This window comes from Nycticebus coucang, chromosome 22 (genome assembly GCF_027406575.1).
Source record: "Nycticebus coucang isolate mNycCou1 chromosome 22, mNycCou1.pri, whole genome shotgun sequence".
Classification (NCBI taxonomy): domain Eukaryota; kingdom Metazoa; phylum Chordata; class Mammalia; order Primates; family Lorisidae; genus Nycticebus; species Nycticebus coucang.
Genome location: NC_069801.1, coordinates 10,904,978 through 10,922,468, shown reverse-complemented (window position 1 = coordinate 10,922,468; position 17,491 = coordinate 10,904,978). Strand labels below are relative to the sequence as shown.

The 17,491-nt window shown below is 48.1% G+C and overlaps 1 protein-coding gene across 1 annotated transcript in view; it reads right to left on the bottom strand.

Moving 5' to 3' along the window:
• KAZN (kazrin, periplakin interacting protein) overlaps nt 1–17,491 on the bottom strand; it is a 1,031,394-nt gene that overhangs the window by 16,141 nt on the left and 997,762 nt on the right. The window contains exons 11-12 of the mRNA XM_053575946.1: nt 3,061–3,266; nt 2,541–2,659 (exon numbers count right to left, since the gene is read on the bottom strand). Of these exons, the coding sequence (XP_053431921.1) occupies nt 2,541–2,659; nt 3,061–3,266 (325 nt within the window). The remainder of the gene's footprint in view (nt 1–2,540; nt 2,660–3,060; nt 3,267–17,491) is intronic.

The window sequence follows — 17,491 nt, the reverse complement described above, 5'->3', positions numbered from 1 at the left end:
CCCCTGAAAGTGGGTGGGTCAGAATGTCCCATAATGCATTTGTATTTTTGTATATTTCTTTGGGGGAAAGTATCAAAAGCTCTTATTGGATTCTTTTTTTTTTTTTTTTTTGAGACAGAGTCTCACTTTGTCACCCTCAGTAGAGTGTGGTGACATCACAGCTCACAGCAACCTCCAACTCTTGGGCTTAAGCAATTCTCCTGCCTCAGCCTCCCAAGTAGCTGGGACTACAGGCGCCTGCCACAATGCCGGCTATTTTTTTGTTGCAGTTGTTTAGCTGGCCCGGGCCGGGTTCGAACCTGCCACTCTCAGTGTATGTGGCTGGTGCCGTAACCACTTGCTATGGGTACCGAGCCTCTTACTGAATTCTTTTTTTTTTTTTTTGTAGAGACAGAGTTTTACTTTATTGCCCTCGATAGAGTGCCGTGGTGTCACACAGCTCACAGCAACCTCCAACTCCTGGGCTTTAGGCGATTCTCCTGCCTCAGCCTCATGAGTAGCTGGGACTACAGGCGCCCACCACAACTCTTACTGAATTCTTAAAGGGGCTAAGACCCCAAAAGTTTACAAATCACTGTCTTAATTCAACTTCCTTTAGAGGTGGGAAAACTCAGTTGTCCCAGAGAGTGAACTGTCACATAGCAGGTTAGAGGCTGGCCAGATTTCCACAGGGAATAAAAAAACTCAAAACATGGTCTCTGCCTTCTCCAGGAAGCCCTGGTGGGTTTTTAATGTTGAGGCTCCATGATCCCTGGAACCATCCTGCTTGCAGCTCTCAGAAATTTTCTTTCTTTTTTTTTTTTTTGTAGAGACAGTGTCTCACCGTACCGCCCTCGGGTAGAGTGCCGTGGCGTCATACGGCTCACAGCAACCTCTAACTCTTGGGCTTACGCGATTCTCCTGCCTCAGCCTCCCGAGCAGCTGGGACTACAGGCGCCCGCCACAACGCCCGGCTATTTTTTTGTTGCAGTTTGGCCGGGGCCGGGTTTGAACCCGCCACCCTCGGCATATGGGGCCGGCGCCCTACTCACTGAGCCACAGGCGCCGCCCATCAGAACTTTTCAAAAGCTATTCAGGTCTGGCTGCAAATTTGAATCTACCACTTTCTGGGCACCCTGGAGGTTCTTAGGGTTGGTGACTCTTATGGACTAAATGTTTGCTCCTTGACCCCCACTGAATCATGTGTTGAAATTCTAACCACCAATGTGACAGTATTTGGAGATGGGTCTCTATTTCTCTCTCTACTATGTGAGGAAACAGGAAGAAGGTGGCCTTCTGCAAGTCCTTACCAGAACGCAACCATGCTGGCACCTGATCTCAGACTTTCAGCCTCCAGAACTGTGAGAAATAAGTTTCTGCTGTCTAAGCACCCAGTTGTGGTATTTTGTTATGGCAGCCCAAACAGACTAAGACAGTTACGTTTGAAAGGAATTTGGGCAGCAGCCTGGACGTCCCAAATTGCCTGGGACAAGGCAGTCCCACCCTGCTCAGAGGACATAGGCAGTTACACACACTATTGGGTGTGGGGTGGGGTGGCTGGAGGGATTTCCAGGTGGTGAGAGGCTTGGGGGGCAGGGCAGGTTAGGAGGAGGGTGCTGTGTGCCAGGTGCTCTCTGGGACCCTCAGGAGAAGAAGCCCAGCAGTGGGCAGCCCCAGCCTTGTCTAGATGGGCCACCACCCTGACTTGCTGACGAGGCCAGGCACCTTCCTGTTCACTTGCTTTGAGCTGCTCCCTCCGTTTCTGATCCAGTCTCACCTCCGCCTTTCCTGCCATCTCAGAAGCACACACCCATGGCCTCTCTCCTGGACACATATGGATTCGGTTTTCCTGCTTTTAAACCAGCCCATTTCCCCACGCCCAGCCCTCTCTTTTTTTAAATCCACTAAGCTGCTTCTGCAAATTATAGCACACACCACCAGGTTTGATTAATTAACTGCACAAAAAATGATGAGGAAACCAGTGAAGGACATAATTATGCAAAACAGAAAGTGTCAGATTCACAACGTGGGTTCCTCCCTCCTCTGCACGCTCAGACTCAGTGGGGGCGGGGGCTCCTTCCCTTCCCTGGAGCTGTTTGGTGGATGTGGGGCCCCTCAACAGACTCTGCCCAAAAGGTCAGGAGCAAGGCAGGCAGGAGGCAGGGCTGGGGCAGAGGGTGTGAGGATCGGGCGGCGTAGCCTTACTGGGGACACAGCATGGGGAAGGTGCTCAGCTGTCCCCAGGTTTGCTCCGTCCTTGTGGGAGACTCTCCTTCCTCTACTGTGTTCCCTCACCCAAGGATGGTAAGACACAGGGGCAGCAGAGGAGTTCTGGGGAGCATGTGGAGCTCCTATGCTGGGGTATGGCGTGTCATAGGGCATTTGCGGCCTCATGCTTTCCCTGTGTGTCCTAGGGGCATTGGGTATGCCAGGGCCCCCTGGCCAGACCATCTCGGTCACATCCCAATGTCCCCCATACTGGTCCAGCCTGCAGCACCTCCCCTGCGTGACCCAGAGGCCACTGGGCGGATGCTTCTCCCTCCTCCCCGGGAGGCGCTCACCTCCTGCCCGCCTCGGCGTCGCGGTAGTCCTCGATGGCCAGGCGCAGCTTGCGCCGGTGTAGGGAGCTGCACACACCCAGGCCCAGCTGCAGGTCCTCGTCACTCAGGCTCAGCAGCACCTGCTCAAGGGAAGGGGTGTGGGAGTGGGGGCGTCTCCGCGCCTGAGGAGTCCCAGGATAGCTGCTGGCCATGTCTTGAGGAGGTCTTAGGGCTCCTCTCGGCCTGCCTCTCCAGGAAGGGCATTCACAACATTGCTGTAGCCTGCCACCGGTGGAGGGCAGGATCACCTTCCAGCCCCAGAGAGCTCTTCAGCCAGGTAAAGGAAGCTCAGGCCCATTCTGAAGACAAGGCAGCTGAGGCTCAGAAGGGTACTGCACCTTGCTAGGGAGGCACAATGATTTAGCAGGGACCCCAGAGCCTGGGTATAGGTCAGCCAGCTCCTCCTGACCCCAGGGTGGGAATGGGGGAGGCAGTTGTCTGGGGGAGGGGGTGTCCCACAGGGGCCCAGAAACTTCCTTACCTTCCCACTCTTCACATTCTCTGCGCAGGCCTTGACGTACATGGGCATGGCCATGACCACCTCCAGCCAGGCCTGCACAGTGCCTGCCTTCCAGTGGGACATGGGGGTGGTCCTGACCAGCTCCACCTGCTGCAGCCGGTCCATCTGCTCCTCACCCTCTGACAGGCTGAGGCTCTGCCGCGTGGGGCTGCCCTGGTTGTCTGAGTCTGCAACATACAAACACAGGGGCCATGTTGGGGGCATCGCTACACCCCGCAGGCAGAGGAGGGGGCAGGGCCAACCTCCTCATGTATTTCTTTTCTTCAAAATCAAAATCACTTGTTTATTTTATTTTTCTGCCCTGGTCCCAGAAGTTATCAGTGCTCCCCCCACAAAGGAGAAAAATTTATCCCAGAAGATGGTAAAAATACAACAGAAAACGAAAGTCATCACCCCATGCCACCCAGACACAGCAGCTGCTGAAATTTATTCTTCAGAATACACAAATGCCCAAGCTTACAAACACCCAGACTCCCGGGTTTGCACACTGCGTGTTTTGTGATACACTTTTGTCATTTACACTAGGCAGGGTGTCTTTCCATCCCAATAGAGAGCTGCAGTAGCTTTTGACTGCACAGGATTCATTGAAAGAATGCTCTGTAATTCATGTCACCTGCCTCCTACTGATGGGCAGGGGGGTTGGTTACAATTTTTCACTATTGTAAACAACACCCGGTAGTCATCTCTGGGCAGCAGGGTGATTAATTTTTTTAGGATAAATGGAGCCCCAGTACCATTCTTTAACACATGGAAGCCTGTTTCTGGAGTGAGTGGCCCTGATAGTAAAAAAAAAAAAGAAAAAGAAAAAGAAAAAAAAAATACAACCCAGGCCAGGTGCAGTGGCTCATGCCTGTAATCCAGCACTCTGGGAAGCCAAGGTAGGAGGATCACTTGAGCTCAGGAGTTTGAGACCTGAGCAAGAATCAGGTCCCGTCTCTACTAAAAATAGAAAACTAGGCAGTGGTTGAGGTGCACACCTGTAGTCCTGGCTACTTGGGAGGCTGAGATAAGAGGATCTCTTGAACCAAGAGTTTGAGGTTGCGGTGAGCTGTGACACCAAAGTACTCTACCCAGGAGGACAGAATGAGATGCTGCCTCAAAATAAATAAATAAATAAATAAGGTGGTGCCTGTGGCTCAGCGAGTAGGGCGCCAGACCCATATACCGAGGGTGGCGGGTTCAAACCCGGCCCCGGTCAAAACTGCAACAAAAAAAATAGCTGGGCGTTGTGGCAGGCGCCTGTAGTCCCAGCTACTCGGGAGGTGAGGCAGGAGAATCGCCTAAGCCCAGGAGTTGGAGATTGCTGTGAGCTGTGTGATGCCATAAGCACTCTACCGAGGGCGATAAGGTGAGACTCTGTCTCTACAAAAAAAAAAAATTAAATAAATAAATAAATAAATAAATAAATAAATAAAATAACCACACACAGTCTGTACACTACCGTTTTTCAACCTCATTCTCCCACCAATGGTGGGCTGCATGATTACCTGGCAAATAGGCAAAGTTCAGGTCACATGGGCCCAGCTGAGTGGGGAAAAGAACTCTCTCAAATAGGGTTAAATAAAAACCCAAACAGACAGACCCAATACCACAAAAAACGTCAAGGATTAAAAAAAAGCCTGATTAGAAATGACCCTGCTAAAATTATATATTATAAGTCATTACAATGATCTAAAAAATGCTTATCCATCAGTACGAATAGGGCACACAGTTACAAGTGGTCATAAGTGTACACAACTGTTCATGGTTACAGAATTTGTGTACTAGGGAGAATAAGGTCATTTTCTTCCTGTTATACCTCTGTGGGTTATCAAAGTTCCATAATAAACGTGCAGTTTTATAATGAAATGACTTGGAAAATAAAAAACCAGACAGCAAAATGAATGGTTATGGATGGGAGTTTATTTGAATGAATGATGTTCCATTCATATGCTGGGGGTGCGTGTAATGAACAAAAATGTCTGTCACAGGAGAACATTTTTTGACATGGGAAAATGTCCATGATCTTTTGGCAAGTAAAACAGGAAAAGATGGCAGGTACGATGTAATCCGAACCGTCGTTTAAAAATTATGTCTATATGCATATATAACGTATAATGATATATATGTGTGTGTACGTAAAATACTAGGTGGATGAATGTTGAGTCTATCTTTGGAGAGGGGTGGTGGATAATTATGTGAGAGAGTGTGTGTGTATGAGCGTGTGGATTATTTGAGTGGGCCTACTTTTTTGTTTCCCAAGTTTTCTGAATTGACTACAATGTGTTTGTAATTGAAAGAAAACTATACCAATTTCACTTTTTCAAGTTTCAAAGCCCCTCCTTCCAACTCCTTCTGTTTTCAACTTCTGAAGGGACTCTTTGAAAATGGCTACATCCAGTGACCACCCACCGATCCATCATCCCTGTCTCTGCCAAAACCTTTCCCCCAAGTGCCTTGTGCCTCAGTCTCCCCCTCTGTCAAGCAGGTGCAGTGCCGCTGTCTACGGCTTGCCTTCTCTGTGGGCTGTGAGATCTCAGTGGCAGCGCAAATTATGAAGCTGTGTGCACCAGGGCGTGTAGGGGTTGAGAGGTCTTGCTAACATTATAGTATTTCCATTCTCAGTGGGTCCAAGCCCTCTTCCCCCCCCTTCCCCCCCAGGGAAATGGCAGAGGGGGCACAGAGCTCTCTCTGGGTCTTGCCGGGGTGCCTGTGAATGTGGAAATAGCAGGAGATGTCTCTGCAGCCCTGCTGGGGCCATAGGTGCCTGCCTGGTGAGAGGACAGCCCAGCCAGGGGGCACAGGCCTTACAGCAGCACTGGTGTTGACCCCCCCAGAATCCAGCCTGGCTTGCAGGGAAGCCTTTCTAATCAAGACTCTACGTTCTGCAGGGATTGGTCGCGGTCCCTCAACTAGGCATCCTCCCTGGGCTGGAGAGAGCTGAGAGTCCCCGGGAGGCCTTCAGCCTGACTGGCTTCTCTCTGTCTTATCCTGTGGCTGAGTCCTACCTCTGTTACGTGCTTTGGGGAAGAAGACAAGGTAGTGCATGGCCAAATCTAGTTTTACCCCAGATTCCAGGACACAGCATACGTTATCCATTTGGACCAGACTTTAGACCAGACCTTGACTGGGGTCAAATTTCTCGTTTTGGATTTTTTTCTCCCCTTTGGAAATAGTCTCACTCTGTCACCCTTGGTAGAGTGCACTTCATAGTTCACAGCAACCTCAGTCTCTTGGGCTCAAGAGATCCTCTTGCCCCAGCCTACCGGATAGCTGGCACTATAGGCACCTGTCACCACACCTGGCTAGTTTTTCTATTTTTAGTAGAGACAGGGTCTCACTCTTGCTCAGGCTGATCTCAAACTCCTGAGCTCTAGCAATCCACCCACCTCGGCCTCCCAGAGTGCTGGGATGACAGGTATGAGCCACCGTGCCTGGCCTGGGCAAATTTCTTGAAGCCTCAGTGTTTCCATCTATAAAATGGGCAATAATAATATCTACATCCTAGGTTGACATGAACGTTATCAACTCTGACTGGGAAGCCACAGCAGTGAGAAAGTTGCAGATACCAGGATGAAATCACCTGTGTCAGATTTAAGCAAAATTAGCACCAGGAAAGTACGAAGAAGGAGAGCTCATGCTTGTACGTCTTGAGGACTTTCTAAAATAAGAAATTCCTCCTTAGGACTGCAGCAACTCAGATAAAATGCTCTTGATAGAACACTGCCTGCAGCAGTATCTCCACCGCTGTTACCCCTGGCTTTGAGCCTCCAGAACCTATCAGCTATTCCCAAGCAGTTTATATGAACTTCTCCTTTTTCCAATAAAAGCTTCCCTTTGCGGGTGGTGATTGTGGCTCAAAGGAATTTGGTTCCAGCCCCATATGCCGGAGGTGGCGGGTTCAAACCCAGCCCCGGCCAAAAACTGCAAAAAAAAAACCTTCCCTTTGCACTCCCCAATTCAGAGGCACTGTGGCCTGCTGTGGTGGAGTTTCCAGATTATAATCCTTTTTGTTTAGTTCCTAAGCTCATCTTATTGGGAGACATTTTTCTCCGATGCCTTTTTTTAGGTCAACAGCACATGCACTTGCTCAGGGTGGCTATTGTTGGTAATAAGCGGGTTGCTCGCGTGGGGCTTGACCATTGTTCGGCCATGTTTGGAGTTTGCTGCAGGTGTCTCAGGGAACTTTATCCCTGGGATAAAATACACCCGGAGCTCAGCACAGGCATTAGGAAGGGAGTTGGTCTTCCTCGTGGTCAAGCCCGGCTGGGCAGAAATTCTGTGTCTCAGCTTGGTTTAGGTGGAAGGGTAGGGCTCTCGGTGAGGTGAGGGCTGGATCTGACATTCTGTGCCCAGGTGGAATGTGGTTCCCTAGGTGAGGGAGCCAAAGGGGTACAGGAAGTGGAGGAGGAAGGCGGGAGCAGGTGGAGAGAGTGTGCCAGAGAGAAGGGAGACTCCAAGTGCAGGCCTGGGGTCGGGAAGCAAGGGCACCCCAGAAACAGCAAAGAGGAGAAGGTTAAGAGGAAGAAGGAGAGAGGGAGAGGGAGAAGGAGGGGCTGTGAAGAGGGAAGGATGGATAAGTGGGCAAAGAAAAAAAGCAAACTTTCGGTGTTTTTGTAAGTGTGTGCAGGGTTACTCAACTGAGAGGAAAGCTGCTCTAACATGCACATTATTTATGGAGCACAGGCTCCAGGAATGCTGGGGGCCAAGCTGGGCTCACAGGAACAAACCATACCTTCTGGTCCTTGGGAAAGACAGCTGTGTACTACCTGCCTCCTTCACCCCGACTCCTGAGGACTAAGCTCCAAGGAGATGACCTGACACAGGGCTGAGCAGGGGGCATTTGGGGGTCCCAAAGCATCAGTTAAAGGCGATTTCCAAAATGCAGGCATCGTGGAGCTGGACTGTCTGTCTAGGATTCCATTTCCACTGGCTTTATTAATATTTCTCTCCTCCTCAGCCTGGGAGTGGGAATGACTCAGGTTGACAGCCAGGCTGCTCAGCAGAGTCTGCGCAAGTGCCACCAGAGGTGGTCACTCGGGATCCTTGGGAATGAGAAGTTCTGCATTCATCCACCCACTTCTAAGACACATGCACACATCCCATACCTTGAGGGTTTGACCATGGAGGCCTCCCCTAAGCAAGTCTTGCAGAGGCAGCTGTGTAGGCCTAGCACAGGGGCCATCAAACAAGGGGCCGCAGACCAAAACCAACCCTCCCCATGTTTTACTAGATACAATTTTTCTTGGATTGCACCTGTGCCCATCTGTTTAGTTATCGTTTTAGGCTGCTTTCCCACTACAATGGCCCAGTTGCATAGTTGTGACAGCTATTGTTTGGTCTACAAAGTCTAAAATAATTACTATTCTGGCCCATTACAAAAAAACCCTTTGGAAAAACCCCTGGCTTAGAGGTTCAGATGTTGGCACCAGAATATGAGAATCCCAGCTCTGCTGCCAGATGATCATGGCAAAGTGTTTTAAATTTCCTCAACCTCAGTTTCCCCATTTATAAGGTGGAGATGTGATAATGCCTAATCTCACAGGACGAGGTGAGGACTGAATGAGATGACATATGCAAAGTGTTCTGCCCAGTGTCCTGGCATAGGGGTGGATGCACAAGGACTGGGGGTCTTTGTCCTCTGCAGACTCACATCACTTGCATTCTAGGCCTACTCTGTCCAGTATGGTAGCTACAAACCACGTGTGCCTGCGGACTGCTCGTAATGTGGCTAGTCCTAAGTGGCCTTAGGTATAAAATACACACAGAATTTTGAAGACATAGTACAGAAAGTTTAAGAGCGTAAACTATCCCATTAATCATTTTTATATTGGTCACATAGTGAAGAGATAATATTTTTAGCATATTGGTTTAAATAAAATACATTATTAACATTCATTTCATCTGTGTCTTTATACTTTTAATATGGCTAACAGAACTAAAATTACACATGCGGCTTCTATTATATTCTGCTGGACAGGGCTGGTCAGGATGGGACATTTTCGTTTCCCCGCCCCTCCATTGTTGGTTTGGAAGTTTTCTCTAATGCTCTGTTTTTAGTGTAATAGTTATTAAAGTAAGGTTCCCAGGCTAGTAGCATCAGCCATACCTGGGAACTTGTTAGAAATAAAAATTTTAGAACCCCCCACCCCAAATATTCTGGAACAGAAACTCTGAGTCTCATGCCTGCTGAAGTTTCAAAACCATACTGAAAACTTACTACGTATAAATTTAACAAAGCCTACAGTTGATCTTAATGCACTTCCCTGAACAGTAAGAATTATTTCAAACATATTAATTCTAATTGCTCCCCCGTACTTAACACGCTACCATGTCCGATAGTTTAATTCTATCCTTTTTAAAATCTCCATAATTTACACATTCTTATTGTGATTTTTTTCATATTGGTAATATTTGCTTAAAATAATTTACCTACATATTTACAGATTTGGTTTATAATTTCTTCTTACATCTCAGACCTTCTTTCTGGAATAACTTCTTTATTCCTGAAGAACGTGGCTTAAAAGTGTCTTCAAATAAAAGCATTTTGGTAGTGAGCCCTTACAAGTCTTAGTCCTTCAAAGAGTTTTGTTGGGTATACAGTTTTAGGTTGACAGTATTTTCTCTTAGCACTTTGAAGCTATTGCTCCATTATTGTTGGTCTTCATTTTTGCTAAAAAGTAGTCAACTGCAAGTCTAATTGTTACTCTTTTGTTAACTGCTTTTTAAGGTTTTCTCTTTGTCTTTGTGGTTCTACAGTTTTATTATGAGGTGTCTAGACATAGAATTCTTTTTATTCTGACTGATATATAGTATGCTTCTTGTATCTTAGGGTTCATTCTTGACTAATCTCAACCATTATCTGTTACCTCTTCTCCATTTTCTTTAGCCTCTCCTTCTGGGATTCCAATTAAACATAACCTAGAATTTCTAATTCTGTTTTTTTTTTTTTTTCTATTTTATAACCTAGTGCAAAGTCCGGTAGAACTTTTTGTTGTGATGGAAATGTGGTATAATCTTCACCATCCGATAAGGTGGCTGTTAGCCACATGTGGCTATGAGCATTTAAAATGTAGCTGGTGCAGCCAAAGAACTGAATTTTAATCTTATTTAATCTTAATTAATTCAAATCCAAATCTTAATAGCACCATGTGAGTGGTAGCTATTGTGTTAGACTTGACAGTTCTAATTTCTCCTTCATGGTTCTCATCTCCATATTTCTCTGCATTGAGTTATTGGTAATTTCCTTAGATCCATTTTCCATTTTTAAAATTCTCTTTTTAGCTATTTATTTTTCATGTTAGCAACTATATTTTTTATTTCTAAAAAATTATCTTTGGTTAGTTTTCCAAGTTTCCTGGTCTTTTCAGATAGTTTCTTATTGTTTGCCCACGTCTATGATTTCATCATAAATTTAAGTATTTTGTACATACTTTTTGTATTGGTATGGATAAATTACTGTATCTGAAAGACCTTAGAGGGTTTAAATTTGCTGTTTGTTTCTGGTGATTATCATGCATGTTGAATTCATATTTGATCTTAATTGAGGAGAGTCTTTAGGGCAGTAGTTCTCAACCTTCCTAATGCCACGACCCTTTAATACAGTTCCTCATGTTGTAGTGACCCCCAACCATAAAATTATTTTCGTTGCTACTTAATAACTATAATTTTGCTACTGTTATGAATTGTAATGTAAATATCTAAAATGCAGGATGTATTTTCATTGTTACAAAGGGGTCGTGACCCACAGGTTGAGAACCACTGCCCTAGACTGTAAACTCTACATGGGCAGGATCTGGGTCTGTTTCTGCTCACCAAGTATCACTAGTACCTAGAAAGGGCCCAAACCTATGCAGGTTTAACAACTAGCTCTTATCTCTCATATTTTTAAAAAGTGTGCTGGTTTGGTAGCATTTGTGTGCCACTTTCTGTGATATAAATACTCTTACAGCAGCCAATTTCAGTTACCAACACGGTGTCATGGACATGGAGTTGGGAAGAGCCTGTGTGAGCCAGCCCCAGACTCCCACTGCCTGGAACCAAATGATTCCCCTAAATATTGTTTAAAAGAAGGCAGGCAGGAAGGGAGCTGGCCTCCCTCTCTGGGCTCATTTTCTGCCAACCAACTTCGTCCACACCTCCTTCCAGCCACAGCAAAGTCACCTGCGGTCCCCTTAATGTAGATGCTCTCCTCTTTTCCCTTGGCTTAAGGCAAGGTCTCTTGAATTCAGCACCACTGATACTCAGGTGGGATAATCCTTTGCTGGGTCTGTCCTGCACATGGGAGGATGTACAGCAGCTTCTTGGCCTCCACCCTCCAGGTGCCAGGGAGTAGGAAGAGTGGGTGCCCCCAGCACCCCCATCCTGCCCTATAACGCAGAGAGAGCCCTGCCTCACCCAGCCCCAGGCCTTTGCTCTTTGTCTTCAGAATAGCCCTGCTCAATTGGGCAGCCACCTAAGGTCAAAACTCCCTGCCCTTGGGGAGGGGAGACCCCATCAGCACCTATAGAGACAAAACCCAAATTCTCATTTTTAAAGTATTACATTATGGTGCGTAAAAGTGACTTTTTATAGCCTAATTGTGGCTGCCATGTTGAATACAGATGCTTTGCTGATCCCAGTCACAGCTTCTAGGGAATATGCACAAAAGACAGGCCAATAGGATCTGAGACCACATGGCTTTCACGAAACCAGGAGGAAAGCCTACCAGCCGCTCACTGCTACAGCTGTGGGGGCTGAAGGCAGGACCTTATGGGATCAAGGTGGAACAGGCCCTGCCACTGACCCACCACCTCTGACCTCAAAGAGCCTGAGACTAAAATGCTGATAGACTTCCCACCTTGACATGTGCCTTAAAATATAATGAGCCATAAAGTAAATATAAAAGTTGGCTTTCACCAATGCTATCTTTTTTTTTTTTTTTTTGAGATTCACTATGTCGCCCTCGGTAGAGTGCTATGGCATCACAGCTCACAGCAACCTCAAACTCTTGGGCTTACACGACTCTCTTGCCTCAGCCTCCTGAGAAGCTGGGACCACAGGCACCCACCACAATGCCTGGCTATTTTTTGGTTGCAGTTGTCATTGTTGTTTAGCTGGCCCAGGCCAGGCTCAAACCTGCCAGCTTCGTTGTATGTGGCTGGCGCCCTACTCACTGAGCTACAGGCGCTGAGCCATACTTTATGCTTTTTATTAAGATCGCATGCTTTTCCTTTCCCCTCATTTTTGGTGCTGCTGCCTTGCAAAGGCTCAGCCTCATGCTTACTGTGTCTGTCCCACGACAGAACACCCTGTATCCAGTCTCAGGGGACAATCTCCTCCTCTAGTCCCTTCTTCCACACTCAGAATTTACCAAAGGGTCAGGGGATTGATCTCCTGGAGATGGCAAGTCTCCACCCTGCTCTGCACTCACTTCCTGGGCAGATGCTTTGCAAGTGTTTCCTGATTTTATGAACTTAGGAGGATGCTGAGAAGAGGTCCAGGAAGGCAGATGCTCAGTTATCCAATGATAACTACTTTATATGTGTGTGTGTGTATATATTATATATATATATATGTGTATATATATATAAACTTATATAAAACTTTCCTTTCCTCCTTGCTGACCTAGTCTACTGCCATAATAGCCCCTACCTTTGAGAAATCTTTCTTATAGTCTGATTTGCAACTGCAGCTGAAGCCTATCTCCCCAGCTGCTGACCACCCTGGGCACCCCCACGTCAACTTCCTCTTGTCTGACATGTCTTCCTGGTAAACTTCTCTATTGGCAGGTGGGCCCGAAAGGCTAATCCTACAGAGGTGAGGGGAATCTTTAAGCAGAAGGCTGGGGCAAGAAAGCGACCGTCCCAGTGCGGGTCTCTCCTGCTCTCGGAGGCAAAGCCGGGAGCAAGGCCCCAGCCGGAGCCCCAGCTGTGCCTGGGCTCCCTAAGTGCATTTTCAAACAACTTTTCCTTTTTGGTTTGACTAGGCCCCCTCCCCTGCAAGCAGTTCTGTGGGCCTCTGGGCAGACACTTCCATGAGCCCCGGGGACTGTGGGCACTGTGATGGCTGCCACCAGGGGAAGCCCTGTCCATTTGCTCACCAAGACGTGGGAGAGTCGGATCCTAAGCCTCTGGGCCAGGGAGAGGCATCGGGAGGCTTCGCCTTTTATAGGATCATCTTAAATGATTAACGCAAACTGTCCAACCTCTGACCCTCCCTCCAATGGCTTCACGACTGCCTCCCGGAAATTCCCTAAGCCATTGTGGGGTGTTTTAATTATTACTGCACAGAGGCCAACTGAGGGACCACAAGCATGTGCAGGAACAGTAGTTCTTAATTTCCTTCAAAATGAAGAGAGCTTTGGTGAGGCCTGTGGCGGGCATATCCTTACCACTTAGATGTCTACCGGAAATGCCAAGGGGAAAATTGGTGCCAGTTTTTGCTTTTCCAGCTGTGCATCCTGAAACATCCTAACTTGTGGTTCCATAGCCAGGGTGACAGCCACGGGATGCTCACTGTGGTCAGCAACCTTCTAGAATCTACTAATATATTCAGCCAGATCCACTGCCTGGGCCAAAAGATCCTAGGAAGTTTCTCCCCATTCTGTGATTACATCTCCTCTCCCTTTTCAGATGACCCCTTTTAACAGTGACCCTGCCCCCTCATCTGTCTCCCGCCACCAGGAGAATACTGGGAACTAGAGAACCAGGGCTTCTTCTAACAGTTCACAGTTTTAACAGCTTCAATTCCTTGTTCCATCTCTTGTTATGCCTCCTTGGGCTATTTACAGCACTCTCTGAACCTCAGTTTCCTCATCAGTAAAGCTGAGACAAGAATATACACTTCATGAGTGAGTATTATGTTTGGATAACTTATGTGATCTCATCATTTACATTTGCATCCTTAGCCCTTAGCCCTAAGCCTGGCATATGGGAAGAATTAAGTGTTTGTTGAATGACTTAATGAGTGTATATCACACTCAGTAAATATTAGCAAGTCATATCGGACTGTCCTCTCCCAGCTTTCATCACAGCCCTTTGATCTTCCCTCTGCTCCCTGCCTTGGAGCCAGTCTTTGTCCTCAGCCCTCATTCTGACACCATCTCTGCATCCCTCGGCCTCTGGATTAAAGCTGCTATCCATACTGATGGCCAGTGCAGCTGCCTGGGATGCATTGCCCTTTTGTCAGGGCCATGAGCACCTTCACCTGAAGGTAAAGCACCTCCCTGCCCATTTCTGGACCTCAGAGACTCTGGTAGAGCCCATGAAAAATGACTGAAGCTCCTGGCTACAGGTGAGCTGTGCAGCTCTGCTCAGAATAGGCTGCTGGGGGCAGAGATCAGGCCTCCTGTGATGACCTGAGGTTTCTGAAGACAGCTCTGAGTGAAGACCCCTTCCCCCTCTTCATCATTTCTCCCCAGACATCCCAAACCCTGGGAACAGTACTCTGGGTTCAGAAAAGGGCCTGAACCCCTGCTGCCTGGCTGTCCAGGGAGAGAAGGGCAGGAGGGCCCTCTGGTGAAGGAGTGTGTCAAATTGAGACAAGGGCTTGTGGCTAGGCAGGCCAGGACCATCAGACCTGGATGTGACCACAGAGAAAGAGAATCCAGGGTACAGATGGCAGAATCATTGGCCTGGAGACAAATTGTGACCATGGATTTTTTCCTCCAATGGACACTACATTTTAAACAAATTAGTTGGCAACATTAAAGAATCAGGGTATTCTATGTATTATGTGACATTTTTGGCTTGTCTTGAAAAATTAGGAGCCCTGGAAACCCTAGGCTGGCCTTTGCCCCAGGCAGCGAGACCCCGTCTCTACTAAAAATAGAAAAACTGGCCAGGCATTATGGTGGTCGTTCTGTCTCAAAAAAAGTTTTTAAATTAAAAACATATATATTTTTAGGGATGGGGTCTTGCTATGTGGCCCAGGCTAACTGCAAACTTCTGGCTTTAAGCAATCCTCCTACCTTAGCCTTCCAAAGTTCTGGGATTACAGATACGAGACACTCCACCTAGTCAGCTGCTGCCTTTCAATGGGGCATGTGCTGTCTCCCATGTGGCTACTTCACTGATTCACCTATCTGCTGGGGACCCACACGCGTCTGAGTTTGGAGCACAGCTAAAATGAGGCATGTAAGTGCCCAGCCCAGTGCTGGCATATGAGAGGGTTTGCAGAGGGGTCCTTGCCATCATCACCCCAACACTCTTACTAGCATAAATTAAGTAGGTGGTGATCTAACACAGCAGATGGTAAAATTAACTCCAGTGTGCACCATGAGGCTTCACAACCATGATGACTGATGCTAGCCTGCTGCGGTACAATTTGGAGGTGTGAGCCCACTGCAGTCTGGGAGAGGGATGCAAGGTTCCCAGAGGCCCATTTTACAGATGAGGAAAGTAAGTGGAACTCAGAAAAGCCAATCAACATGTGCAGAGGGCCCAGCCTGCACGCGGAGCCTGGGTGTTCTCTCCAGCCCAGCTGCCACAAACAGCTGTGATGTGCTCAACACTTCTTTCCATTTCTTTTTTTTTTTTTTTTTGATTTTGGCCGGGGCTAGGTTTGAACCTGCCACCTCTGGCATATGGGACCGGTGCCCTACTCCTTGAGTCACAGGCGCCACCTTCTTTCCATTTCTTATTTCATCTTTTCAACAGCCAAGAAGTTTCATCTTCATTTTATTTTTTAAGTTTTTACTTTTTGAGACAAAGTCTCACTTTGTTGCCCTGGGTAGAGTTCTGTGACTTCATAGCTCACAGCAACCTCAAACTCTTGGGCTCAAGTGATCCTCTTGCTTCAGCCTCCCCAGTAGCTGACCCTATAGTTGTGCCCCACTACACCCGGGTAGGTTTTCTACTTTTTTTTTTTTTTAGTAGAGTCGCGGTCTCCCTCCTGCTCAGGCTCGTCCCCAATTCCTGAGCTCAAGCGATCCATACACCTTGTTCTCCCAGAGTGTTAGGATTACAGGTGTGAGCCTCTGCAACCGGCCTCATCTGCATCTTAAAAAGGGAAAACTGAGACACGAATGGGTGAAGTGACCTGATGAGGGTCACACGCTGGTCAGCACTGACTTGGAGACTGAACCTGAGGATCTGGCTCCAAAGTCTGGACCTTTCCTCATGCCCCACCCTAGAGGAGGCTGATTTTTTAAAATCAATTTTGCTGGATTCAAGCTGTCACTAAATTAGTGTGTTTCTCGCACACATACAAAGAGATGGAGGGGATTTGGAATGGATTCACACACCGGAGCTGCAATTGGCCACCCGGGCCTATTATCTCTGACCCTCCACCTTGGTACAGGCCCTCAGGTCCCTCTGGATTGTCTGGAGCCTCCTCCCTGTCACCACAGCTCTGGCCCCTGCAATGACAGCTGTCAGAGGCTGCCTCCTCCCCTCCTGGCCCCCGTGCCTCGATCCTCAGGATCCACGCCATCCCTAGAGGCACCCTCCTCCTAACAAGGAGGGATGAAGCCAATTTGGATGTGACACTGACGTGTCTGGCCTGTCCCAGGGAAAGCAATTAGGCAGCTCAGATCCACCAAAAGGTGACAAGTCAGCCCAGAAGGCAGGTGGGGGCAGATGCCATGGCAGCACGGGTGTGCCCATCCCCCCAGGGCCAGCCCTGAGCCAGTGAACTCAGCCCCTCTGTCTCTACCTGGGACCTAGGACAGCAGCAAAATAATGGACACCTGGGACTGGCATTTCTCAGCCAATCCACGGGGGCTCTAATGCCTTCTGCAGGTGCCGCGCCCTGCTTCTGTTGCTTTCTGAACAAAGGGGATACTGAGACAGACAAGGGGCAGCCACACTGGCCTGGTGCCTGGCTCGCCTCACTTCTTGAGGCAGTCAGGGATCTCATACGAGCCACAATGTCAGGAAGGTGGCATGCTTCAAGAGAGCCAGAGAACTGCCCCCTCAGCACCTCAGAGTGATTGGAACTGAAGGGGCCCAAAGAAGTCATTTGTCTCAGTGTTTCCCAGTGAGCCACCGAATGAGATTAAAAGGCATGGTTCTGTGGTCACATAAGTTTGGGAAACACTAGACAGGAAAACATGAAATATGTTTCTTCATTGCAGAACTTGTCAGAGCCTTGATAAACAAATGCATCACGCTGATCTCTGCGGGACAGAGACAGGGTGCGGTGTTTGCAAACTCTATTGACCCAGGAACTTTGTTTTCCCCCAGTTGAATCTTATGGTCTGAGGCAGCTCAAGGAACTAGCCAGACAGGAGCTAGATAGGAGCCTTGGGTTCCTGAATCTGCTCAGACACTGGTGCCCCGCGTGGCTGTGGGAAAGCCCTCCCCCCATCTGCAGTTTGAAGGGAGAGGGTGACAGGCCACTGGGAGCCCTCTCAGCTCTAAAACTCTTGCTTCCATCCGTTTTCTACCTGGGCTGGGCCTGGCAGCTGGGGCAAGCTTCTGAATTTACCTAG